General features: G+C 44.5%; 1 protein-coding gene across 1 annotated transcript in view; it reads right to left on the bottom strand.

Annotated features, from left to right (window-relative positions):
- The window catches only part of PPP1R14C (protein phosphatase 1 regulatory inhibitor subunit 14C), a 90,866-nt gene that overhangs the window by 18,104 nt on the left and 44,770 nt on the right, over nucleotides 1-27,992 (bottom strand). Inside the window, exons 2-3 of the mRNA XM_086318306.1 lie at nucleotides 9,370-9,453; nucleotides 7,747-7,779 (exon numbers count right to left, since the gene is read on the bottom strand). Of these exons, the coding sequence (XP_086174432.1) occupies nucleotides 7,747-7,779; nucleotides 9,370-9,453 (117 nt within the window). The remainder of the gene's footprint in view (nucleotides 1-7,746; nucleotides 7,780-9,369; nucleotides 9,454-27,992) is intronic.

Here is a 27,992-nt window from a genome sequence, read left to right as displayed (position 1 = left end):
AAGCTTCTGCACATCAAAGGAAACTATCAGCAAGGTGAAAAGACAGCCTTCAGAATGGGAGAAAATAACAGCAAATGAAGCAACTGACAAACAACTAATTTCAAAAATATACAAGCAACTCCTCCAGCTCAATTCCAGAAAAATAAATGACCCAATCAAAAAATGGGCCAAAGAACTAAATAGACATTTCTCCAAAGAAGACATACAGATGGCTAACAAACACATGAAAAGATGCTCAACATCACTCATTATCAGAGAAATGCAAATCAAGACCACTATGAGGTACCATTTCACACCAGTCAGAATGGCTGCGATCCAAAAGTCTACAAATAATAAATGTTGGAGAGGGTGTGGAGGAAAGGGAACCCTCTTACACTGTTGGTGGGAATGCAAACTAGTACAGCCACTATGGAGAACAGTGTGGAGATTCCTTAAAAAACTGGAAACAGAACTGCCTTATGATCCAGCAATCCCACTGCTGGGCATACACACTGAGGAAAGCAGAAGGGAAAGAGACACGTGTACCCCAATGTTCATCGCAGCACTGTTTATAATAGCCAGGACATGGAAGCAACCTAGATGTCCATCAGCAGATGAATGGATAAGAAAGCTGTGGTACATATACACAATGGAGTATTACTCAGACATTAAAAAGAATACATTTGAATCAGTTCTAATGAGGTGGATGAAACTGGAGCCTATTATACAGAGTGAAGTAAGCCAGAAGGAAAAACACCAATACAGTATACTAACGCATATATATAGAATTTAGAAAGATGATAACAATAACCCTGTGTACGAGACAGCAAAAGTGATGCTGATGTATGGAACAGTCTTATGGAATCTGTGGGAGAGGGAGAGGGTGGGAAGATTTGGGAGAATGGCATTGAAACATGTAAAATATCATGTATGAAATGAGATGCCAGTCCAGGTTCGATGCACGATACTGGATGCTTGGGGCTAGTGCACTGGGACGACCCAGAGGGATGGTATGGGGAGGGAGGAGGGTTCAGGATGGGGAGCACATGTATACCTGTGATGGATTCATTTTGATATTTGGCAAAACTAATACAATTATGTAAAGTTTAAAAATAAAATAAAATTTAAAAAATAAAAATAAAAGATTGTTCTTATTTTCTATTTATTATTTAATGTTTATTTATTTTGGCTGCACTGGGTCTTAGTTTTGGCATGTGGGATCTAGTTCCTTGACCAGGGATGGAACCCAGGTCCCCTGCATTGGGAGCGTGGAGTCTTAGCCACTGGACCACCAGGGAAGTCCCTAAGAGATTGTTTTTAAACTGGACGCACATGTTTGCCACCCCTCTCTAAGTCCCTAGATTATAGAAATCTTCTATAAATATTTGTTGAACGGATGAACAAAGAGAACATAGCAAAACACCAAGCCAAGCCTCCTCCAGTCACTCACATCGACTCTCCTAGTTTACACTTTCTTTCTGTTGCAGTCAGCTCAGTAATCAGGGCTGGGAGTACTTCCATGTACGCATAAACTGAACAATATTTAAATGACAGATTAAGATACTAAATGGTAGGTGTGAGTAGGAAGGTGACAATGGCCAGCACCAAAGCCTATCAGAAATGTAAGATGCAGTCACTGTGATATCAAAGCAAGGAAAGAGAATCTGCCTTGTTACCCACCAACACACGATGAACAACAGAGCAGGCCTGTCCTTCTGAAAACACTACTCAATTCCCATTTGCAAACAGTAATTAGACATCCTTCTTCTGTACCGTAACATGCGGCATGACATTTCCATGACCCAGCCGACTACGGGGATCAAAGATGCCTCTCACCGCCTACTCACAGACTGAGTCATCCTGCATGAACCTCTCATGCATATCAATGGACAGACACTGATCGCTAAGAGTCGCTAAAGTCAGTGCTCCCCCCTAGCCTGGCTAGTTAACCTTGACATCCCCATCCTTGATTTCTACAAAGCCCACTGTGTGCATGTTCAGTGGCTCAGTCATGTTCAATCAACTCTTTGCAACCCCATGGACTGTACCCACCAGGCTCCTCTGTCTATAGGATTTTTCAGGCAAGAATACTGGAGTAGATTGCTATTTCCTACTCCAGGGGATCTTCCTAATCCAGAGATTGAACATGTGTCTCCTGCATCTCCTGCGTTGGCATGTGGATTCTTTGCCACTGAGCCACCTGGGAAGCCCTACAAAGTCCACTTGCATCCTTCAAATCCAAGTAATAACCAAAGCAAAATTACTTATTTTCTTCATGTTTCACATAGAAATATCCTTTTTCTACCTATATTCTATCCTATTTTCTATCTATCAGCTCTATGTTAGTATCAACTACATCAGAAATGGCATCTATTGAAGTGGAAAAAATGAAAGCACCATTCTGACTAGTCAACCACTAATCCATTAGTGTGGAGACTTCAATTATACTGCTGTGTTTTCCAAAGGGCCCAAGTCAAGAAAGATTTAAATGTCAAGAGTCCACAGTTTGGCACATGAATCAAAATGGGGAAGTACAAGTCTCTTTCTTCCTAACCAGGGACCCACACAGAATGAAACCATGGACCCAAAGTCTGTGACAGAATAATATCACTTCTGTGAAATCAGCAGATTCTTTCAAACCTGCTCTTCAAGTTAAATAATGCAAGAATATCATTATCAGTGAATTTGGGCATTTTATGGGATTAATATGTAATGGAGAAGTACTGCCTTATATGGAGCCAGATTCAACCAGCATGTGGCAAGCTTCATGTTATGCTTTCCTAAGTACCCTGACTTCTCCACTGATTAACTGTGACACCTGAGGCAATCTTCACAGGCTGTTCTGGGTCTCAACTGATGATCATAGTGCCAACCTCATAACTCTGCTGTGAGGATGAAATGATTAATGCATGTATTAGATCAGTGCCTGGCATGTGCCTAGAGATGATTAAGCTGTTATTATTGTTGCTATCACTAATAATATTTTCATTGCAAATAGCCCTTACTAAAACCTAAGGAGGTGGTTATTAAGTACCTCCATTTTCATAAAGGAAGAAAAGGAGACTCAGAGAGGTTGAGGAAATTGCTATAAGTCACACAAATCTGGTGCTGGTATAAGACTCTAGATTCAAAGTCCAGCCTTCTTTCCACTCCCCGGTCCCCACCCCAACCGCCAACTCATCCTCTGCAATGAGACTATAAATAGATCTGTCTGATTCAGCAAAGACGGCTTCCTTACATTTCTAACTTCAAAGAGGCATAATAATTGTATGTAAAATTCTTTTGATCAAAAAATAGTACTTCCAGAGAAGGCGACTTGAAAAGGAATATCATTAATTGCAGGCATTTAGCTGAGATAAGTCAAAGTCCTTTAATGTCCTGCATGTCTTGCTGTGTCAAGCAGCTTAGGGGGACTGGCAGGATGGAAAGAAAGAGCAGAAGATCAGGTGTCAGAAACTCAAGGATAAGTCACAGTCTCTCTGCTCACTGCTGTGAGATCTTAGACAAGTCACCCAAATTCTCTGCTTCAAGTGACGGTTGTGAGGATTAAATAAGATAATACTTGTTCCCTCAGTGTGAACTCTGGAGCTCGGGGGAAACACAAGCTATTATTTTTATCATCACAATCCAGGTGCCAGTAAACACTGTTTCTTGTGCACATAAGCTTAAAGACAAAACTATCCAAACTTTTCTGAAATGATCCTTTAATACATCAATGACCTTGAGTGAAATCCCCCAGCATTTTACACCTTTTCCATTCCTAGGAACCATGAGCTAAAAAGGGTGGCAAGATAGGCTCCCTCATAAACTCCAGCACCTTTTCCTTCCTTCTTCCTTTGGGACTCCGAGGAACATTCAAATACCACATCCTCTCATCTCATAAGCCTCCTCAAAGAGACCAGGTCAGTTCAGCTGCTTAGTGTGTCTGACTCTTTGGTGACCCCATGGACTGCAGCACACCAGGCTTCCCTGTCCATCACCAAATCCCGGAGCTTACTCAAACTCATGTCCATTGCGAGCTGGTGATGCCATCCAACCATCTCATCCTTTGTCATTCTCTTCTCCTCTTGCCTATAACCTTTCCCAGCATCAGGGTCTTTTCCAATGAGTCAGTTCTTCACATCAGATCTCCAAAGTATTGGATTTTCAGCTTCAGCATCAGTCCTTCCAGTGAATATTCAGGACTTATTTCCTTTAGGATTGACCGGTTTGATCTCCTTGCAATCCAAGGGACTCTCAAGAGTCTTCTCCAACACCACAGTTCAAAAGCATCAATTCTTCAGCACTCAGCTATCTTTATGGTCCAATTCTCACATCCATACATGACTACCGGAAAACCCATAGCTTTGACTATATGGACCTCTGTCGGTAAAGTAATGTTTCTGCTTTAAGGAATACTATTATTGCAGGAAGAAAGACCCTCCATCTCATTTAATTATAAGGAGTGTAAACACTTTTCTCCCTGAACATTGCAAAACCTGGGGAAAAGAGGAGGAGGGCTCTCATGCATATCCAACCTTTCTCACCTAAACACCAAAAGATGCACTTCCCCACCCAGAAGAACTGAAGGAAAAAAGGGAATGATAAGTGAGTAAGGGGCATGTCTACACCCACCAGTCTGCATCTACTCTCAGCAGCCACCCCCCACCCCCACATCACGTGTTAATTCATAGGCATAATTCATCACTTTTCCTGACTAAGATTCCACTAAGCTTGTCCAACCCTTCGCAACAATTTGATACTGCTCTCCAAATATCTAATTGTTTTAACTCTTAATTTCCCAACTATGTATAAATAAAGGAGTTCTAGTCCCCGAAGAGCTATGGGTGAGGCCACCTGCTGCCTTTCTGTCCTTACTTCGACAAAGCCTAAAGTCAGATTGTCAACCCTCAGACAGGAGTTTACCAGGTCAAATCTTAAAAAAAAAAAAAAAAAAAAAACAGACAAACAGAAAAACCTCTCCAGGAAAGAGATGTCCCAACAGCAACAGTTTGAGAAGCCCCCTGTTCCATATGGGTGTATGTGTGTGTATGTGCACTCAGTCGTGTCTGACTCTCTGCAACATTATGGACTGTAGTCAACCAGGCTCCTATGTCCATGGGATTCTCCAGGCAAGAATACTGGATTGGGTTGCCATTTCCTGCTCCAGGGGATCTTCCTGAGCCAGGGATAGAACCTGCATCTTCTGTATCTCTTGCATTGGCAGGCATATTCTTTACCACTGAACCACCTGGAATGCACCCCCTTCTCCATACCCACAAACAATGAAAAAAAAAGAAAAAATCTGATTTTCAACCTGGTCACTCCATGGTGAGACCCACCAATGGACAGGTTTTGCTCATACACACAGATTCCAATCAGCTTACTGAGTCCTAACATTCAAACATGAATACACTGCCCAGAATTAGCAAGGATGGACAAAAACAGATAGAGAAAAAGGTGATTCAGAGAAAAAATAGAAAATGCAGAGAGCAGAATAATCTTCAAAAGGAAACAAAACATTGACTGATATCCTCAAAGAGAAAAAAGAAATCAATGCATCCATAATATGAGAAGAAATACTCAAACAAAATAGTGAACAGTGATCAAGAAACAGTTCTTGAATATTAAAAATAAGATAGCTGAAAATTTAAAATATCAATAAAAAGTGTAGAAGATAAAGTCAGGGAAATCTTTCAGAAAGTAGAACAAAAGATCAAAGAGATGAAAAACAAAAGGAAAAAGATAAAAAGTTAGAGGCTTCATCCAGAAGATGTAACATCTAAATAATAAGAGAACCAAAAATATAGAATATTGAGGGGAAATTTATAAAAATAATAAATAATAAAAAGTTAGTTTTGAAGAGCTGAAAGGCATAAATCTTCAGACTAAAAGAGTTTACAAATTACCCAGCATATGAACAGAAAAGAACCCACACTAGAGCGTATCATTGTAAAATTCCAAAATATGGAGATAATCCAAGGTAACTGAAGGGAAAAGAATAGGTCACCTAGATTCTGAGAATTGAAAAGGCTTCAGAATTCTTAATAACCAAAGTAATACAACAATAGAATGATGCCCTTAAAATTAAGTTTTAGAAATGAATTTTATCTAGAATTCTGTACCATCCAAACTATCAATCAAGATACACTTTCATATAGGCAAGGATTCAAAAAATTTACCTTTTATACATCCTTTCCCAGAAAGCTATTGTAGGATGATGTACTCCAACTTAAATGAGGAAGACTGAGATTTAAGAAACGAAGCATCTGACATGGGACAGCAGTGAACAGAAGTCTCAACACAATAGCTACTCAGCAGACCCAGAGAATAACTTCTCCATATAGTTGCAAAGGGGCTCCAGGAGGAAAGCCTGGTGTGGAGTCAGTAATGATGCATTTGAGCATAACTACATAGACAAAGATTCTGGAGAGTTCAACAAAAAATACCAATAGGCACTAGACAAAAATAAATGACAAGGCACTTATCAGTGCCAGGAAAAACAAATGGCTGTGCAAGAATGAAGCATTGGTAATATTTCACTATTTGACTTATCAGTGAAAAACATTTGTTTAAATCATATTATTAATCTTGACTACTCGTTTAAAACAATACTGTTATATAATTTTATTGAGGGGATGGAAGGAAATGTGTGGAGAGTAAGAGATCTATCACATTTCTCTTAAGTCAAGGAGTGAAAAAAAGTAGTAAATTCATACTTAGCAATATAAGAGTAAACAGCAGGGAAACAGCCAAAATTTTTGTTATATAAAGATACATAAATATAAAATATATACTCTAGGGAGGGGAACTAAGGAATGGGAAAGACATTGCTACTTTTTCATCATAAGCCTGTTTTTGGTTTTCAAAATTATGAATATATATATCACATTGATTAAAATATATATATATGTTTTGATAACTAAAATTTTAAAATCTCTATGAATACACTATGTAATCAATAGAAAAGAAAACTGGAGATTGTAAGAATAAAGCTCAAATAAGTAACTGACCTAAAGGCAAATGACCCTAAAACCTCCCATTCATTAAAATTTTACACGCTTAGAAGCATGCTTTCTTCCCACTTTGTAGTTATACCACTTCAAAATAGAAGTCCTCTCATTATTGCTTTGATATTGTAAATTAACTTCAAAATATCTGATAGATCTTCTAATTTCTCTTACTTATCATAGGAGCAAAGTGAAAATACCTCTTTTGCATATATTTTCATAAATGATGAAATCCTTAATTTGTACACTGGTCATTAGAGTATTCATGAAATTCACTAAATTAGTTTGATATCCTTGTGTTTTACACTAATACTTATGCTCTTGACAAATATCTATACAAAGCATAAAATGTATCCTTCCAATAAAGGCCCAACCATTCAATTATGAATAACAGAATCAGCGTTAAACTTTTTAAAAATACATACCTCTACACTAATAGAATGTATTCTCCAGTCATAAATCTAAAATTTTTACTAAAATGATTCCAAACCTTATTATAATTTCCTTTGAAGTTTGGCTTTTATATGATATAAAAGCATGCAACACACCCAATTCTATTAGCTTTAAGTCTTCCAGAATCAGACACGTTTAGGCTTACAAATAAGGAAGTCAATGTTATTCAAACAAATGCACTTCACTTATGGATATAATGGCTACTTAGCGTATACATAATCAAAACCACTTATTGTGGTTCTGCTTTTAAAATAGAGAAATTGATTTAATTAAAAAAAAAAAAAAAACAGCTCAAATTGACATTTAGGGAAAGTGATTTGCTTACCTCTGTTGGTTTGTAGCAGTCTATAAGAGCTTCCTAGAAGAAAATACGCAGAAGTTTTATTTTAAAATTCAACATCATTTAAGTGAAATCATTTCATTTTTATAACATTATTCTTAACAGGGGAAATCAATATTTCATACTGACTACCAAGAACCACACTGTCTTTCAGTATCTGTTAGCCCTCTGAAGACACAAAGTTGTACCTTTCATTTGCACTCTTCAGAACACACACATACACATCTGTCCTCTGGGCTGCCTATGTGGTTCATAATAAGCTGGATACACTTAAGTTGAGACAGCCTGTGAGAGATGGTGACAATCACACTGGATGTGGAGAATGAGAGTCTGGCTGTGATTCAACCACAAAGTAGCTTGTCTCACCTCTGCAGGCTTTGGTTATCCTTCCCTGGGAACCAGACAGGGTGACCTAATGGCAGTTAAAGCTTCTTTCAAGTAATTACATTTTTGATAAAAAAATTTTATATCATTACATTTTCTATAGAACTGCTGCCTGGGGTTTTTTGTTTGCTTTTGTTTTGCTTTTTGTAACTTTCATAACCGGGATGCTATCATCTCCCAACTAATTTACCAACAAGAAATGAGAGCCTGGCTCTACCACATTAAACTGAGACTGTTCACCACTCAAGGGACACCAGTAATTATTAACACACTAAACACATTAACATTCAAATGTGTCCTTTACTTGCCCCTAGTGATCATTTGTCTTCTGTGATAACTAACAGCCATCAACAGTAATTATCAATGAACAGTGAGAACCATGGCAGGTCAAAGGTTAATTGGTTTTAGAAACTCCCAAATGCAGATTTTAAAATGATAGATTTGACTTCCCATGGAAAGGGAAATGAGTAATTTTTTGCTCTGGACAAAGGAAATGGGGGAATCTCAATATCCATTGTATTAGGTGAGCATGAACCGATAAAAGATATTTTATTAGAATTATGTTGTAAACAATCTTATTTAGAAATGAATTTCATGAATGGTATAATCCACAACTGCAAGACCAGAATCCTGGGCTTAGGTATTCCAGTTCTAGCTCAGCTCCTCTCCTTCTCATACAATTGTGGGACATGCCTTCCTTCTCTGGCAAATGGATTTCTGGAGGCAGAACCATCCTTCTCCCAAGAAGTGGAGCTGAAGAAACTCATATCCCTAAGGTGTTGTAAAATCTGACTATAGTCAGGTCCTTTGGGCTGTTTTATCTCCAGATATGCAGTTTGAGGTGAAGTAAAGTCGCTCAGTCGTGTCCATCTCTTTGTGACCCTGTGGACTGTAGCCTGCCAGGCTCCTCTGTCCATGGGATTCTCCAGGCAAGAATACTAGAGTGGGTTTCCATTTCCTTCTCCAGGGGATCTTCCCGACCCAGGGATTGAACCCGGGTCTCCCATATTGGAGGCAGATGCTTTAACCTCTGAGCCACCAGGGAAGCCCTATGCAGTTTATGTGGGTGAATACTCAGCATCTTATCAATTCCCTCTGCAAACTGCCATTCCCCAAGTGCTGATACCAATACCACCTCAGAGCAGGATCAGTGAGAGCCATGCTCTGGAGACCCAAGTGGATTCAAGCATTCATCAAAGGATCTAGATTTTGAATACTACTTACTCGTAATTTTAAAGCCCTCTCTTCTTCACTGTCTGCATCAAGAAGATCATCAATGTCAATTTCCACATCTGGCATTTCTTCTTCCTGGGGGACAAATATGGAAACATTCTATTTAGTAAGATGCTGCAGTGTATCAAGCCAATGTTGTTGAGTCATATATTAGTAAGATACTGCAGTGTATCAAGCCAATGTTGTTGAGTCATATATTAGTAAGATACTGCAGTGTATCAAGCCAATGTTGTTGAGTCATATAGGTGTGCTGACAATTAACGGGGGTGGGGGCACAGGGAAGAGACTAAGAGGAAGAGGAGGGAAAGAAGAAGGGGAAGTAGGGGACAGAAAGGAGGAAAGAGAAGAAAAAGGAAGAAGAGGTGGGAAGGGGAAGGAGGGAAAAGGAACAGAGGGAAGAGTGGGAGCAAAGGAGACATTAGTGTCACAAAGCGTAGATACTAATGCTACCTCAACAGTGATTTTCCACTTTCTGAGAGGAAATTGCCTTTCTGAGTTTTTAATGGGGGGGTTGATCAATTATAGGAAGAGTAGTGTGACTTGCAGTTTCCCACCCAACATCTATACTTCCCTTGGTGACTACTTCATCTGTTTTCAGAGGGTGGGGGGTACTGGGGGGACATGGATCTGCATCTCCCTTCCTAGCTCTGGGTCTGGAAAAACCTGAGTCCACCAGGGGTTTCTGAGCCAGGGCTCTTGGGTCAGTGTCACCCCAGCCCCAGTTACAGACTCAACTCAGACTAGTGGGGGCTCTGGGAAAAGATGGTCTTTCAACAGCAGCATCCTGGCTGGAGAGTGGGCTGAGGCAGCCCGTTACCTAGAAACTGCTGCAACCATTGTGCAACCGTGAAGGGAGAGTCTGACTCATGGTGGGCAGACTGGGGAGAAGTAAGAAAAGAGGGTTCTAGAAAATGTCGCCTCTGAAGCCCACTGACATTCCAGTAGAGCCCTATTATTGTGAATCAAGTTTAATATTCCTGCAGCCAAAGACATCCCGTCCATAACAGAGGGCGAGGAAGTCCAGCGGCAGTGCAGTGATAGACCGCCTGATCTGGAATCTGACCTCCAGCGCCCGGTCGATCCCGGCTACTCTCCTCTCTGTTACCTGATATTCCCCACGTCTCGGTCTGAGACAGCGGAGAGAAAGAGCGCATTTAGAAGAGGGCTTTAATTTTTCACTTCCCCTTCCCATGAGGAGTCACCTTCATGCCAACTCGTCCCAGCCTCAGGGATGGCGAGGAGTATTTACAGAAGTCAGAGAGAAACCTGTGCATGGACACCTGTGTGTCCACCTGGGCTTCGCTGCTCTGTGCCAGCTGCATTGTCTGGTCCTCAGAGGCAAGGCTGACTTTCTGAGAATTTCCTTTCTAGCAAAGCGTGTTTACTAGGTAATGGTCCTCAACCATTCTTTTTCCTGCTCCTACACAAAAGTGAGGACCCAAGTGTTTTGAGGAAACTGAGGCAGATGATATACCACTGTGAAATAATAAGAAAATGTTTATTGCTGCCTGTATCCCAGTTCCTGACACAGAACTCTTCAAACCCTTGTAAATAGTGAAAGTGAAAGTGAAGTCGCTCAGTCGTCTCCGACTCTTTGCAACCCCATGGACTGTAGCCCACCAGGCTCCTCCATCCATGGGATTCTCCAGGCAAGAGTACTGGAGTGGGGTGACATTGCCTTCTCCAGGGGATCTTCCCAACTCAGGGATTGAACCCAGGACTCCCACACTGTAGGCAGATGCTTTACTGTCTGAACCACCAGGGAAATCCTTGTAATTCCTTGTAAATAGGGGTGCTGACTATTGTGTTTTTTTTTACTATAAGATATGAAGTCGATATTGAAAAGTTCAGATAAAGCAGAAGGAAAACTGAACCCAATATAGAGGGGCAAGTCTAAGACGTTAGTCTTATTAAAGTTAAAATCTCTTTTATATTTTTTAATAATACTAAACAAAAATGGGAAGGAAAAAGCAAGTCTCCTTAGAGAAGTCAAATGACCTCAGAACTGGAGAAGAATGATTCTTGCTGGAGAGTAGGGATAGGAATAAAATTAAAACATAATCACCTGGCCTTCCAGGACATCAGAAAAGCAGTACAGGGTTGGAGGTGTGTATCTGCCTATAGGAATATTTGACAGTACCTTACAGGCCCTAAGACTCAGTCTACATGAGGCAGTGAACACAGCAGCACTGTGCTCCACTTAGAGCTGGCTGGGCTGCTGTGCCTTTTCCCTCCTGGAAGCCATCCAGCCCACTTTTATCCAGCCAGTCTGTCTCTCAGACTGGTACAGAGCCACTCTTTCAAATGAGATACCATTTTTAAGCCCTCCCCAGGGCTTTAGAACTGTGGTGCTGGAGAAGACTCTTGAGAGTCCCTTGGATTGCACAGAGATCAAACCAGTCCATCCGAAAGGAAATCAGTCCTAAATATTCATCGGAAGGACTGATGCTGAAGCTGAAAGACCACTACTTTGGCTACCTGGTGTGAAGAGAACAGACTGCTTGGAAAAGACCCTGATGTTGGGAAAGATGGAAGGCAAGAAGAGAAGGGGGCGACAGAGGATGAGATGGTTGGATGGCATCACTGACTCAATGGACATGAGTTTGAGTAAACTCTAGAAGATGGTGAAGGACAGGGAAGCCCGGCGTGCTGCAGTTCATGGGGTCGCAAAGATTCAGACATGACTGAGCAACTGAACAAAGGGCAGAGCAGAGATGGGGACAGATGTGGCCTCCACCGGGGGATGATGCCGGAGGACCCCAAGGCTGCACTCCACTCAGTCAGGATGCTGGGGAAGACCACATTGACGCTTCCCTGTGGGGGTGCCAGTCTCCCTGCTCATCATCTACCTTTCACACTGGTATTTTCTTGCTCCAGTGCTGCCTGTGCTGACTTCTTATATTGTGTATATTTGAAATTGGGGTTGAAAGGAAGACTGTGGGTGGATAGGGGAGCCATTTGGGGAGCCACAAAGAGCAGTGTGGCTCTCAAAGGGCTGCTAGACTTTCCACAGTGAAAGAACTGGTGGGAACTGACACACCAACAAAGAAACTCACTAGATGACGGAACAACTGGCAGTCCATGAACACAGATTGCAGCTGGGAAGCTGCAGTGTGGAATAAATGACGCCTGAACACACGGACCCTCCCTGGGGCCAATGAATACTGAAGCCATGGCACACACAGTGCAGATATTCTAGCAAATGTGGCGCAAGATTAATTCACCTATGCCTGCAGCTCAGCACGGCTTTAATAACCACCATGTAAGGGCAAAACACCCAGAGCCCATGTCAGCTGACGCTATTCAAGAAAAACCAAGAAAAAGCGATAACCTCACAAGTTTCGATCTGTGTAACAGTCTATACAGCCTCGCCCGAAGTTCCCTGACTCCTCTCTCAAAGCAGTCATTTGGGTTCAGTGATTAGACACGCTTTGGGTGCAAAGTATGCATTTATGTCACGGTTTAATGAAATCAAGTAGAGGAAACAGGATATAGAAACTCGTTCAAGTAATTACAGCTGAGGGGAGCTTTGTGTCTGCTCTTCTGAAAGGAAATAAAATAATAAATGAACAATGCCCTTGTCAGCACAGCACAGCGTAGCACAGGTTTCCCCGCAAACATCGTTCAGCTTTGAGGCCAAATTTGGTCAAACAAGCTTTTACTTGCACAGCGGCAGAGTCTCGCCTACACGGCAGCGTCTGCAATTAGGTGTCCTCTCACCACGACTGTACTGGGCTCCCCAAAGGTTTTGACCTCGTATGACCCATTTCCCCCACCCTTGAGGTCTGGGCCATCCAACATGGCCACCACATGTGGTATTTATGTTTAAACTCACTAAGATGAAATAGAATTCAAAATCTGGCTCCCTGGTCACCTTAGCCACATTTCAGGGCTCAGCTACCACACATGGCAAGTGACATGGGGTCTTTCGTTTCACTGGACACCACGGCCCTAGGGTCCACTCACCCTCTGGCCCAGACAAAGCAAAGCCCCTTCCCCTCTTAAAGGAGCTTGACAGCAATAAAGAAAACAGCCAGCATCCCGAGGTCACCTCCATGCCCCAAGGGCATACAACTGAGAAGTCCTGGGTCTGGCTTTCTAAGTGGGAAGGTTTATGCAAACCAAGTATTTACTCGTTGAGTAATTATACCGAATCACTAGGTATCAGCATTTTGTACCAACTGATGAGCTTCTCAGGACCTCCACCCACTTCTCTCAGAAGCCAGGAGGAGGTCAGGCTGAATGTGTGGACCAGCGCAGAGTGTGGAGCACAGAGCAGGGTGGATTCTGAAGGCTGGTGATACTAAAACCAAAGCCCCGGGGAGGACAGAGAGATGGGGCCATGGAGGTGCACGTGGGAAGGAAAAACAGATCTAGCATCAAGCGTAGAATCCTGCGTATATTTGGTGTTTAATCATTTTAATGAGGAGTGTGGTCATAGAGCTCTCAATGGATGTTCTCTTGAGCTCTATCTTCTGTATAAAGCAGTATCAGTGAATAACCTTGGGGACAGATCAAGTCACCTACAAGGAAGAAACTCCACCCATGACATACTCTGGTTTGCCAGAATTTAGTTGCATTCAGGGATTTCCCTACACTAAAAATAGATCTGCCAGCAGGGGCTCAGGTGACAAGATATGAAACAACCTCTTCAGAGTGGCTGGGTAAATCACCAGCTAACATCATCCCCCACTGAGTCAGAGATCTTTCTGTTGGTACCCACAGAATGAGGCCCTTGATCACGTGTGTTCATCCTTCTGGTTAAGAAAGTATCCACTGAGTGTTCACCATGCGTGAGGCTCTGTGTGTCAACTCTGTGAGGCCCTGCCCTGGAGAGGCAGCCGACGCACAAAAACAAAATGATATCCAGAGGCACTAAAGGACAGACAAACCAAAATGCTTTATGATGAAGGAATGGGAACATTTCCACCTAGGGCAGGGAGGGAGGGTTTCACAGAGGAGAGGCTGGCCTTGTAGAATGGCAGGATTTAGCCAGGCTTAGAGAGTGAAAAAGTTGGCTTAAAGCTCAACATTCAGAAAACTAACATCATGGCATCCGGCCCCATATCTTCATGGCAAATAGATGGGGAAACAGTGAAAACAGTGTCAGACTTTATTTTTGGGGGCTCCAAAATCACTGCAGATGGTGATTGCAGCCATGAAATTAAAAGACGCTTACTCCTTGGAACAAAGTTATGACCAACCTAGATACCATATTAAAAAGCAGAGACGTTACTTTGCCAACAAGTTCCGTCTAGTCAAGGCTATGGTTTTTCCAGTGGTCATGTATGGATGTGACAGTTGGACTGTGAAGGAACCTTAGCGCAGAAGAATTGATGCTTTTGAAGTGTGGTGTTGGAGAAGACTCTTGAGAGTCCCTTGGACTGCAAGGAGATCCAACCAGTCTATCCTAAAGGAGATCAGTTCTGGGTGTTCACTGGAAGGACTGATGCTGAAGCTGAAACTCCAGTACTTTGGCCACCTCATGTGAAGAGTTGACTCATTGGAAAAGATCCTGATGCTGGGAGGGATTGGGGGCGGGAGAAGAAGGGGACGACAGAGGGTGAGATGGCTGGATGGCATCACCAACTCGATGGACATGAGTTTGGGTAAACTCCAGGAGTTGGTGATGGACAGGGAGGCCTGGCGTGCTGTGATTCATGGGGTTGCAAAGAGTCGGACATGACTGAGTGACTGAACTGAACCGAACTGAGAAGGGGACAGAGAGCACCCAAAAGAGACAGGATGGTACACAGGAGGCAAAATACAAGAATTGTTCTAAATACAGGGTACAGAAAGCTCTTGGCCTGGGAGTCAGACTGCTCTGGGCTGCAAATATTAATACTAATGCCTGTGGAAGCCAGAAATGAGAGCTGAGGCAGGTGGGAGTATGGAGTATGAGTGCAACAAACAAGAGAAAACATGCCCCATGGAAAAGCAGTGAAAAAAAAAAAAAAACCCAAATCCTCCATTCCCGACTACTGTAACCTTTTAGGAACAAATGCTCAGTGCTGCCAGATTTCCCAAGTTTTCAGAAAAGTTGAAAAGATGGATTTTTTAATGTTAAAATATCCCGATTTTTTTTTTCCAATTAGCTTACAAGTCCTCAAAATATTGTGAAAGACAAACAAAATCCATCCCCTTCATGTTGCCAGCCTTTCCCTGCAGACTGTAGCAACAGAGGGCTCCAGAGCAAGGGTGGGGAATAATGCTGGGAGAACTGGCCCAGCTGCACAGTTCTGGCCCGGGGGCCCAGGGTAGGGGGTGGGGGTGCTGCTGAGAGGCTGCTGCACTCACCCGTGGGAGGTAACAGGGCCTGGATGCCAGTTGAGGCAAGAACGGAAAGATTTCAACAGTGATAAATAGGAAGGGAAAAGAGATGGAATTTGGAGATGGACTGGAAGTTGGAAGAGGGAAAGAGAAGATGCAGGTTTCCTGCCTGAGAAGTTTTTTGTTTTGTTTTGCTTACAATTTCTTTTTTTTTTTTAATTTATTGTATTATTTGGTGCTGGGCCAGGTCTTTGTTGTAGCATGCAGGATCTTTAGCTGCAGCATGTGGGATCTAGTTCCCTAACCAGGGATCAAACCTGAGGTCCCTGGATTGGTAGCTCAGGATCTCAGCCACTGGACCACCAGGGAAGTCCCAAGCCTGCGCGGTTTTGAAGAAACACGCAAAGAGAGCACGCCTCGGACCCTGAAGACACCTCACAAACCAAAAGGCAGTTCAGAGGGCAGCTATCTCCAGCAGCCCCATCCCTAAGCAAAAGGGGGACCCCCACGCTGCCACGTCCCCATGCAGGCAGGACTCCGTGGAGCCTGTGACCACCCCTGGCTCATGCACCAGGACACAGTGATGCAACCTCGTATTGTGTTCCTGAAACACAGACGGCCTGTGGGGAAAACACACACACTCATACACTGCTAACCAGAAATTTTACACCATGAACCCCAACAAGTGTGGTGTCAGCCGTTAAAAAGTACAAATGCTCGCCTCCCTCCACAACAGGGAAGGCTGCAGGAACGAAGATGCTAAAGCAGCTTGAAAACCCTTAAGCAGTTTGAAAACGGAGGATGGTTTTTAAGCTCCACCACACAGCTGAAGGGCTTCCTGAAAGTGACAGCGGCTCATTGTTCTCCACAGTCTCCATCCCAAAATAAGGACCATGAGAGTAGAGTGTTGTGAGTACGGTGCCAGCGAAGGAGAAACATGGGCAGGGGGGCCGGGTGGGCACTCGCCTATTCTGATACCCGCACTCCCCAGAGCTCCCCTCCGCAGGCTTACAGGGAAACTGGAGGAGGAAAAACCAAAGAAGATCCCCACTCCCGGGGACTATGTGAGTGTTATTATTTTCTCTGAAAATATTTACATTTCATGTTTTCATTAATGAGAACCCAAAACCATTTCTGTAAGCAAGCACATTTATTCTAAGAATTGTCTGGATGACCATCCCATAACTAGATCCGGCTCTGTGTTTATCATCAAGTAGAATTATGTTAATGGCCTAATGAGAAAAAAGCCAACAGGTAGATGTAATACTGACTCATTCACACCAAGTGAAGCCCCAAGCCACGGCTCAAAAGACTGCTGCCCACACTGTGCCTTGCTGTTGTGTTAGTGGCTCAGCTGTGTCAGACTCTTTGTGACCCAGTGGACTGTAGCCCACCAGGCTCCTCTGTCCATGGAATTCTCCAGGCAAGAATACTGGAGTGGGTAGCCATTCCCTTCTCCAGGGAATCTTCCTGACCCAGGTATCAAACCCACGTCTCCTGCATTGCAGGCAGGTTCTTTACCATTTGAGCCACCAGGGAAGCCAACTGTGCCTAATTCCTCTTACAGAAAGAATGACATCAGCCATCTCAGTCAATTCACATTGTACATTTGAGTTGGTTGGGTACTTTATGTTTAATTTGCAATTTTGATTTTGTAGTCAGAGGAAACCATAAGCATAAAAAGTTTATGCTTGGTTTTAAGCAGCTTATATCTAAATATTATCATATTAAACCTTTAAATCACATCATAGTAAACCTTTAAAGCCCTGGAATTTGTAAGAAATTTTTCTGCTTAAAAAGGAGCCCAGCATACCCTAAGGCACATCACTGTGAAATATCAGAAGACTGGAGATGAAGCAGAGATCTGGGAAGCTTTCAGAAGGAAAACAGGTCACACACACAAGGACAGAAAATCAATGTCATCAGGCTTCCCAGCAACAGCACTGTGAGCCGGAAGCCAAGAGAACAAACATGCCAAGATCCTAAGGGGAAACGACTTCTAACCTGGATGCCTACATCCCCCTGGACTGTCAACTGAGAGAGAGGGAAAAATCACAGACATTTTATGACACATCAGGTTTTATATCTTAATATGTTTACCTCCCATTCCAGGAAGAAGTGCTCCAATGAAACAAATGAACTAAGAGAATCATCTGTCGCTGTGAACCATGGAGGCCAGAGGGTGTACAAGGATCAGGATTGAGGAGGGGGGCGTGAAGAACTGGGAAGGAATCAAGACTGAGTGGGGAGGCGTAAAGAGCTGGAAAGCTGAGTGAAAGGAGAGATGAGCCTCTTTTTAGTATGGACACCAGATCCAGTCCCTGATGGGCCCACATCCGCCAGGCACTTTAGCGGAGCTGGGGTAGGAGAGTCCTGTAATAGAATTCAAAGGGTTAAACGAGCATACACCATTCCAGATTCAATACCAACAAATGGTACAATCCCATGTCACTAGCACGTATCTAATACACGCTTGGTTTTTGCTTTTTTGAGTTTCTTTGTTTACATCCCCTCCTTTTCTTGGATTGCCTTCCCATTAGGTCACCACTGAGCACTGAATCCAGTTCCCTGTTCTATACAGTAGATTCTCATTAGTCATCTATTTTATACATAGTATCGAGAGTGTACATATGTCAGTCCCAATCTCCCAATTCTTGTTTTGAAAGTTAAATAACCTTCAAAGGTTGAAGCTTGCTCCAAGCCAAACAGCAAAATCTGTCAAACTCCTCCTTTAAAAAGATTAGAACAGCCTGACTGGGCTTCACCCTGTGATAAAGCGAAGGGATGATTTAAATAATAAGCAGAGAGGCTGCCCTCCTTGCCTCCCAGGTCAGACGTCCCTCTATCCCGCACTCCCCACAGCTAAGGTTCATTTCTGGGGTGTCAGCGCGTACACACAGCGGTTGCAGGAGAGAGCAGGAAAGCCACAGGGCATACCCCATCCCCAGTGCTATATGCAGCGTGTCTCCCTCTCGTCCTGCTCAAGGAAACACTGTGATACCAGTGAGCAAGACTGACGTTACTTCACAACACCTAGAATATATTTTAACTTTCTCATAGTTCACCAACTTTATTTGGTACTTTCACTATTATCATTGAATAAATTATTTGAGATACATCTTTGTGTCCCAGCAACCCAGTTGAGAACTGTCACCCTGTTCTGTTCATAGTCACTCAGTCATGTCTGACTCTTTGTGACCCCGTGGACTGTAGCCCCCCAGGTTCCTCTGTCCATGGGGATTCTCCAGGCAAGAATACTGGCATGGGTTGCCATGCCCTCCTCCAGGGGATTTTCCCCATCTAGGGATCGAACCTAGGTCTCCTGCATTGCAGGCGGATCCTTTACCATCTGAGCCACCAGGGAAGCCCAATCAACAATACAAAACAGGGGCTTCCCTGGTGGCCCAGTGGTTAAGTCTCTGCACTTCCGGTCTTTCCAGTAGTCATGTATGAATGTGACAGCTGGACCATAAAAAAGGCTGAGCACTGAAGAAATGATACTTTCAAATTGTGGTGCTGGAGAAGACTTTTGAGAGTCCCCTGGAAAGCAAGGAGATAAAACCAGTCAATCCTAAAGGAAATCAACCCTGAATACTCTTTGGAAGGACTGATTCTAAAGCTGAAGTTCCAATATTTTAGCCACCTGACAGCTGACTCCTTGGAAAAGACCCTGATGCTGGAAAGATTGAAGGCAGAAGGAGAAGAGGGCAGAGACAGTTGGATGGCATCCCCAATTCAATGGACATGAACTTGGGCCAACTCCAGGGATAGGGACAGTGAGGGATAGGGAAGCCTAGTGTGCTGCAGTCCAGGGGGTTGGGAAAAGTCGGATATGACTGAGCGACTGAACAACAACAACAAGTTCCACCGAGAGGGGCACAGGTTCCATTTTTGATCAGGGAACTAAGATCCCACATGCTGCACAAGGTGGCCAAAAAATAATAATAATAATTTAAAACTAATACAAAACAAATGCCAGCCCAGAGATATAAAGATTCACACTACTGGTCACATGAGGATACTCCAGATCTAGGCACATTTACACTGGGATCTAAACACCCCAGGCAAATCCATGTGACAGCCATAATATTTATTGAGGACCTGCTATTTGCCAAAACTTTCTAGATGCCGGAGTTAGAGAATGAATTATGGACAGAAATACTTGCTCTCAAGGAGACTGAACCCTGATGGGGAAGACAGACAATAAACACCTAAGTACAATATATGCAAATGGCGATAAAGGGGTTTCCCTGGTGGCTCAGACAGCAAAGAATATGCCTGCAATGCAGGAGACCTGGGTTCGTTCCCTGGATAGGGAAGATCCCCTGGAGCAGAAAACGGCAACCCACTCCAGTATTCTTGCCTGGAGAAACCCAAGGACAGAGGAGCCTGGCGGGCTAGAGTCCATGGGGTCGCAAAGCGTCGGATATGACTGAGTGACTTAACACTTTTAATCCAAATCTCAAGGGGCGAACTTCTATATGAGCAGCTGCATGGGTTAACAAGGTGGGCTGAGCCTGAGCGAGCAGCTGCATGGGTTAACAAGGTGGGCTGAGCTGAGTGCTTTTCTAGGTGCATGCATAAAGGCACCCTCCTGAGCTTGGGTGGGTGTGATGGTGGGTGTGAGCCACTGGCAATGCAGGACGCCTGGTGCCCAGGCCAGAGGCGACCTAGATACCAGGAGCTGCCCGGGAAAGCAGCAAGTCAGTGTGGAGTCAGCCGAGGGCTTGCACCCCAGTTCCCTTCCCTCCCCTCTTAGGAGCTGGTCTTCCCCACCCCCAAATCTCTGCCCTCCCTAAAACATTTAGCAATTCGTTTTAACAGAAGATTGTCCTTGGAGAGATAATGCAGCTCTCCAAACATGGTTTTAAAAAAGGGCTCAGAGTCAGGGCAGAAATGACACTATGTGTCCCATCCTCGGTCTCAGTGGGGATGAAAGGACACCAGGGGGATCTGGGTGACCAGGGCTCAAAAGCTGCCTCTTTCCACACAGGCCCAGCTGGCCCTGCTTCTCAGCACAGATGAGACCCCTCCAGCAGGCGGCAGGAAGTGGCACAGGGCACTGAGTTTGGAGAGAGACAGGCCTAGGTTTAAATTCTGTCCCTGTCCTTGCAGACTGTAAGGACAATCTGCAAATCAGGCAAGATAATTCATCTCCCGACCCAGGTCCCCCACATCCATAATCCTCAGGGTTGAATAAGACGCTGGCCTGAAGATGCCTGGCTGGGTAGCGCAAACTAACAGATGATAACATGACCTCAGAAAATGCTCAGTTGACCTGGTGCTTCTGATAGCTGGATTTCTCTTTAAAAAATAAAGTTCAGTGTAAAAGTGTCTTCCAAGGAATCCTTCATTCCTGATGCCTGGAAAGGGCAAGTGAAGACCTAACACATTACCAACTTGTTCAAAAGCACAAGGACTCAAAGGAAGAAAAAAGAAAGGAAATATAAGCAAAAATCTCCAGATGCAAAGCTTTCTCAAAACAATAACACTTGGATCCGCATTTCTGCATGTGAACATTAAAGATGCATGGCTGGCTGCTAACAGTATCAAAGTGACAAGAAGAGGGAGGGGGAGGTGGCTCCTAATAAGGGATTTGAAACCAGCGATGGCTGAGGCAGATGGCAGAGATGGCAGGGACAACCTTCTCAGCTGTGGCACAACTGAGGATGGTGAGGACAGGACGTCCTAAAGGCTCCAGATACAGCAGGTGGATGGCCACCATCCTCATGCCCCTGTGCTGATCGACAGCAATGCCTCACCTCTGACCTCACTCTCCACGGCAGCACCTACATCACGAGGAAGATCACACGTAAGTGGGTCCTGAGGGAGGTGGAAGACCCAGACATTAGGACACCATAAAAAGACACGAGGGACCAGGCAGCTGCAAACTGTGAGCAAGGCCACTCATCAATGACCTCAAATTGGTCCTGGACTGCAGGCAATGACTGAGGACGCTGGGGAAGAATCAAGGAGTGTTCTAGAACAGAGCTGCTGCTGCTGCTGCTGCTAAGTTGCTTCAGTCATGTCTGACTCTGTGCAACCCCACAGACGGCAGCCTGCCAGGCTTCCCCATCCCCAGGATTCTTCAGGCAAGAACACTGGAGTGGGTTGCCATTTCCTTCTCCAACGCATGAAAGTGAAAAGTGAAAGTGAAGTTGCTCAGTCGTGTCCAACTCTAGCAACCCCATGGACTGCAGCCTACCAGACTCCGCTGTCCATGGGATTTTCTAAGCAAAAGTACTTGAGCGGGGTGCCATTGCCTTCTCTGAGAACAGAAGTGGTGGTGTCCAAAGAGAGCAAGAGGCCACAGCCGCACAGCCTGTCTCTAGGAAGTCATACTTCTCTGTGTCCCATTTCTCATTTTCAGTGATTTGGCCAGAGCTGTCTTCTGATGCAAGATGGCATACACTCCCCCTTGCAACAAAACTACTTAGGTGCCAAGCTGAACTATTTTGGCTAGAAATGCTCAATTTACCTCCAGGGTGTTACAAAGGCATTAATAACTCTAAGTCTGGTACAACCCCATTCTTAGAGAAAAGGCAGTTCTCCTATGCTACCAAAACTTTCACTGAATTGTTCAGTGGGAATATGGAGTCACTGTGGTGTCTTATTTCCTGAACACAAACACTGAATCCAATCATTTTCCAGTTCCTATCTTGGGAAGGTTCCTAAATCAGCTATGGCCAAATGTCTCCAGGACTGAAGGTGCACAAAAGAGCAAGATGGAGAAGAAAACGATGTGGAAATGCCACTTGGAAGAGAGGCCAGGCACCGAAAAGAAACTGTGATTCCCATATGGAGACCTCCATGTGCAGACGGGTAGGCACGGTGCAGATGGAATTTGAAAGACTTGGTGAAATGAGCTACCAAGTCATGAGAAGACATGGAGGAACCTTCATGCTAAGTGAAAGAAGCCCATCTGAAAAGACTCCAACTATAGGACATGCTGGAAAAGCCAAAACTATGGAGACAGTAAAAAGACCAGTGGGTATCAAAGGCTCACAGGAAAGGAGGGATGAGTGTCTGAGCACAGGCATTTTGGGAGCAGAGAAATCATTCTGAAACTGTCATGGTGGATCCATACCATTACTGTCAAATCCCATAGAATGTACACACATTGAACCCTAATGGAAACCATGGACTTCAGTTAATAATAACGTGTCAATAGTGACTCATCAACTGCAATAAGCACAACTGCATTAATAATAAGGAAAACCAGGTGGGGTGGAATTGGTGGGGGGGTGTAGGGGACCTCTGTAATTTCTGGTCAGTTTTTCAACTAATATAAAGCTGTTCTAAAAGTAAAGCCTACTGATTTTTTAAAAAATGACTATCAGATACAGAGAATAGACGGGTGATTGGCTGGGGTGGGGTGAGGGGGATAAAACGGGGGGAGGGGGTCAAAACTTGGAAACTTCCAATAACGGAATAAATAAGTCATGGGGATTTAATGTCACAGCACAGCGACCGCAGTTAGCAAACTGTGCTGCATATTTGAGAGCTGCTAAGTTTAGAAACTCTCATCACAAGAAGAAAATTCTGTTAACTATGTTTGGTGATGGATGTTAGGCTTATTTTGGTGATCATTTTTCAGTATATATATCAAATCATTATGTTGTACACCTGAAACGTAAGGGATGTCAACTAAACTTCAATTTTAAAATGTGCTTATAATTTTAAAAGATGACTACTGTGGCTGCGGTGACAACACATAGCAATGTGACAGGCTGACCCTCTCGCTAACAGCCTTGAGCCTCCTTATTATAACCTATGGAAGTGTAAAACATCCTGATGCAGGGAAAGATTGAAGGCAGGAGGAAAAGGGGGCAACAGAAGATGAGATGGTTAGATGGCATCACCGACTCAATGGACCTGAGTTTGAGCAAGCTCCAGGAGACAGTGAAGGACAGGGAAGCCTGGCGTGCTGCAGTCCACGGGGTCGCAAAGAGTCGGACACGACTGAGCGAGTGAACAACAACAAAAGGTCCCGACTGCCGTGGGTCAGCTGCCAGGCTGAAGGAAGAGGCCAGCCTCCGCTTCACCCCTCAAGTCATTTAACCAGAGCTTCTATGAGGACTGAGCAGACCAAAGGGAGAGAGAGCTGCATTGTAAACAATTACCGTAATAATTTGCATTTAATGAGGGCTTGCTCTGTGCAGGCAATGTGACTGCCTTGCCCCTGAAGGAGGCTTCAGAGAGGCCTTGCCCCTGAAGCCTCCTCCCGCTCTGTCCCCACCATCAAATCATCACCAAGTCTATCAATTCTAGGGCTTAAATGTCTCCTGAAGCTGCACTTTAACCACTTTCCAAGTCTAAGCTAATCATCTCCCCCAGGCTGGAAGCTGGTACAGGATGGATTTCTTTACAGTGCAAAAGATAAGCTTAAGTCTGGAGACTTGGGTAGAGAAGGGTTCAAGGTTACAGAGAGAGAAAAAAAAGCATCTGTTTCATAGAAACAAGTAATTATACCCTTTATGCCATAAGGGGTGGCTGTCAGGTATTGCCTAGTCTCCCAGGGCTAATATCGAATTTCTTTAAGATCTGATGTTTGGACACTTAACTGTTTGTTTGTTTTTTTTTTAACCTATGTCCAGTAATTTTTTACTATTGTTCTCCTATAAAAGCACTCAATTTTTAAAATGTCAACTGCTTTCAACATTGTCATTGAAAATTCCAAGTGCACTTGGAGAGAATTTTAAAGTATGCCTCAGGGGCTCAATGCAGAGCAGCACAAAATAACAAAGTTTGGGAAACCGCAGGCACAAGATGAAAGCAGGCCAAGGGCCAGAACTCCCTTCTCCAACTCTTGATTCCCCACTTGGAGAGGTTTTTCACTTTTTAAAAAATTTAATACTTTTTTGGCTACACCGCACAGCATGTGGAATCTTAGTTCTCCCACCAGGGATCGAACTCATGCCCCCTACAGTGGAAGTTCAGAGTCCAGTCCACCACTGGACTGCCAGGGAAGTCCCGAGAGATTTTTCCAGGGCACTTCCCAGCTAGAAGCTTGAAGGGCTCTTTCTCAAGTGAGGAGTCATTGAATACCTGCCTGAGAAACCCCTTGTGAAGATGCAGATTCCTGGGCAACCCCCTCAGGGTCACTGGACCCTGACACATAGGGAGGAACTCAGGACCCCCACAGGGAACCGGAGCCCAGGGGATTTAAAGTCAGTTAAAGCTTGCAGCAATGCCAAAGAATGCTCAAACTACCACACAATTGCATTCATCTCACATGCTAGTAAAGTAATGCTCAAAATTCTACAAGCCAGGCTTCAGCAGTATGTGAATCGTGAACTTCCAGATGTTCAAGCTGGTTTTAGAAAAGGCAGAGGAACCAGAGATCCAATTGCCAACATCCGCTGGATCATGGAAAAAGCAAGAGAGTTCCAGAAAAACATCTATTTCTGTTTTATTGACAATGCCAAAGCCTTTGACTGTGTGGATCACAATCAACTGTGGAAAATTCTAAAAGAGATGGGAATACCAGACCACCTGACCTGCCTCTTGAGAAACCTATAGGCAGGTCAGGAAGCAACAGTTAGAACTGGACATGGAACAACAGACTGGTTTCAAATAGGAAAAGGAGTCCATCAAGGCTGTATATTGTCACCCTACTTATTTAACTTATATGCAGAATACATCATGAGAAAAGCTGGGCTGGAAGAAGCACAAGCTGGAATCAAGATTGCTGGGAGAAACATCAATAACCTCAGATATGCAGATGATACCACCCTTATGGCAGAAAGTGAAGAGGAACTCAAAAGCCTCTTGATGAAAGTGAAAGTGGAGAGTGAAAAAGTTGGCTTAAAGCTCAACATTCAGAAAACGAAGATCATGCCATCTGGTCCCATCACTTCATGCGAAATAGATGGGGAAACAGTGGAAACAGTGCCAGACTTTATTTTTTGGGCTCCAAAATCACTGCAGATGGTGACTGCAGCCATGAAATTAAAAGACGCTTACTCCTTGGAAGAAAAGTTATGACCAACCTAGATAGCATATTGAAAAGCAGAGACATTACTTTGCCAAAAAAAGATCCATCTAGTCAAGGCTATGGTTTTTCCTATGGTCATGTATGGATGTGAGAGTTGGATTGTGAAGAAAGCTGAGCGCCGAAGAATTGATGCTTTTGAACTGTGGTGTTGGAGAAGATTCTTGAGAGTCCCTTGGACTGCAAGGAGATCCAACCAGTCCATTCTGAAGGAGATCAGCCCTGGGATTTCTTTGGAAGGAATGATGCTAAAGCTGAAACTCCAGTACTTTGGCCACCTCACGCGAAGAGTTGACTCATTGGAAAAGACTCTGATGCTGGGAGGGATTGGGGACAGGAGGAGAAGTGGACAATAGAGGATGAGATGGCTGGATGGCATCATTGATTCGATGGAGGTGAGTCTGAGTGAACTCCAGGAGTTGGTGATGGACAGGGAGGCCTGGCGTGCTGCTATTCATGGGGTCGCAAAGAGTCAGACACGGCTGAGCGACTGAACTGAACTGAAAGCTTGCAGGGCTTCCCTTCCCCAGGGGCTCAATGGTAAAGATCTGCCTGAAGTGTAGAAGACTTGGGTTCAATTCCTGGGTCAGGAAGATCACCTGGAGAAGGAAATGGCACCCACTCCAGTCAGTATTCTTGCCTGGAGAATCCCATGGACAGAGGAGTCTGGCAGGTTACAGTCTATGGGGTGGTAAAGAGGCGGACACGATGGAGCAACTAACAACAACAACAACAAAAGCTTGCAAACCCTGCCTCAGGAGGTTCTGAGTGTCTCCTAAGACAGTGACAACAAAAAAGGGAAAAGCCATTCCTTGTGCATGATCACTGATTTCCACAGCCCTCATAGAAACTTCACTCTGCACTGGCTGCCTACCAGGGGCTGACCAGGGGCTGGGTACTGAAAACAACCATCAATAAGACAGGAGACCCACACCCATGCAGAGATGATGCTGATGGAGGCAGATGGCTATGACCCAAGGCACACTGCTGCTTGGCCGGGCATTGAGGCTCAGCTGAGTGAGTGCAGCCACACTGTCCCCACCAAATCTGGCCCAGGAGGTTGTCTCCAGGTCCAAGGCCACCATCCCTCTGCTGTTGCTCAACTTTGCTTCCCGCGGGACCCTCGGTGAAGACATCATCTGAGTGTTCCTCACCTCCCGCTGGTAACCCTATATTGAAAATGAATCTCCCCTCCCATAAAAAACAAAATCTTCCTTAGCTTTTGTAATTGCGCAGGTCTTGCACACACACTGATGCACGCTCAGTCAAATGCCCAGGATGAAGGAAGCTGTGGCAGGGGACCTGAGCCATCACACAGCCCTTACCCGAGGAGCAGCCCTCAGGGGTCAGAGGTCATCTGGCAACAGTGCAGCCAGAGCAGGATCCAACCCACATCCTCCTCGTCAGTGACCACAGCAATCCGTCAGGGGACCGATGTCACAGGCAGGTTGCCACCACATTGGAGAGTCATCTCATAACAGCCTGGAATTCAGCAATTTGCCAACCTACAAAGCAGCCCTTTAACTTTGGGGCCCCCTTCTCCCTAATTTCACAGATTCTGGGGACACGGTAAACATCAAATGCAACTCAAACACTTGGTGCCTTTTACGTGCAAGCCAAGTGCCCTCCTGAGCCACTGCTGGAACAGCCTCTAGAAGCGAGTGCTGGTGAGAAGAGGTCCAGAGTGGAACTTCCTAGACAAACAACAGGAAGCAGAAAGCGGTCTTCACCTGAGTTGAACCCGCAGCGGGTCCAGATTAAATTCTCAGGTGGGGCTGAGGTCTCAGCCTGGGCTGCACTCCTGACTTTCTCCCACAAAGATACCTCCCCACCCTCCACTTGTGCATGGCCGGAGGAAGGCAAGTCCAGCTGATGATCCCTGTAACCCTCTGCAGCTGAGCAATTCCCCCAGGTTACCTGTCGGGGAACTAAAGGGGTGAAGCAAGCAGAGAAGTTCAAGGCTTAGTGGGTGGCGAGTGGAGGGTTACTGGGCTTACGTGGTGCCGTTGGGAGGGGAGGGGAGGGCACCCAGGCCTTCCTGAAACCTGGGAATTCTCATCTGTCTTCCATAAATGCTGCCAGCCCTGATTATGTAGAGTTTCCCCTTTATAGTAACAGCTCTGGGACTTAGACCCTAGGTGAGTCACACACAATTCCAGTAATTCTCAAAATTCTGATTCTGTTATTCTGATTCAGCCACAAAGCAAACGTCCGCTATTGAGGCAGTAGGTTGCTGCCTCACGTCCATCTGTGACTTCTGCTCCTAGGACAGACACTCATTGGAGATCACAAATAGTGGCAGATGGAAAAGGAGTAGGGGCTCCATACTTTAATTTTAACAAAAGAATTG

Source organism: Bos grunniens, chromosome 9 (assembly GCF_055505025.1).
Source record: "Bos grunniens cultivar Pamir isolate PY7600 chromosome 9, Bosgru_T2T1.0, whole genome shotgun sequence".
Classification (NCBI taxonomy): domain Eukaryota; kingdom Metazoa; phylum Chordata; class Mammalia; order Artiodactyla; family Bovidae; genus Bos; species Bos grunniens.
Note: the sequence above shows the minus strand (reverse complement) of the source record. Positions and strands in the feature narration are given on the sequence as shown.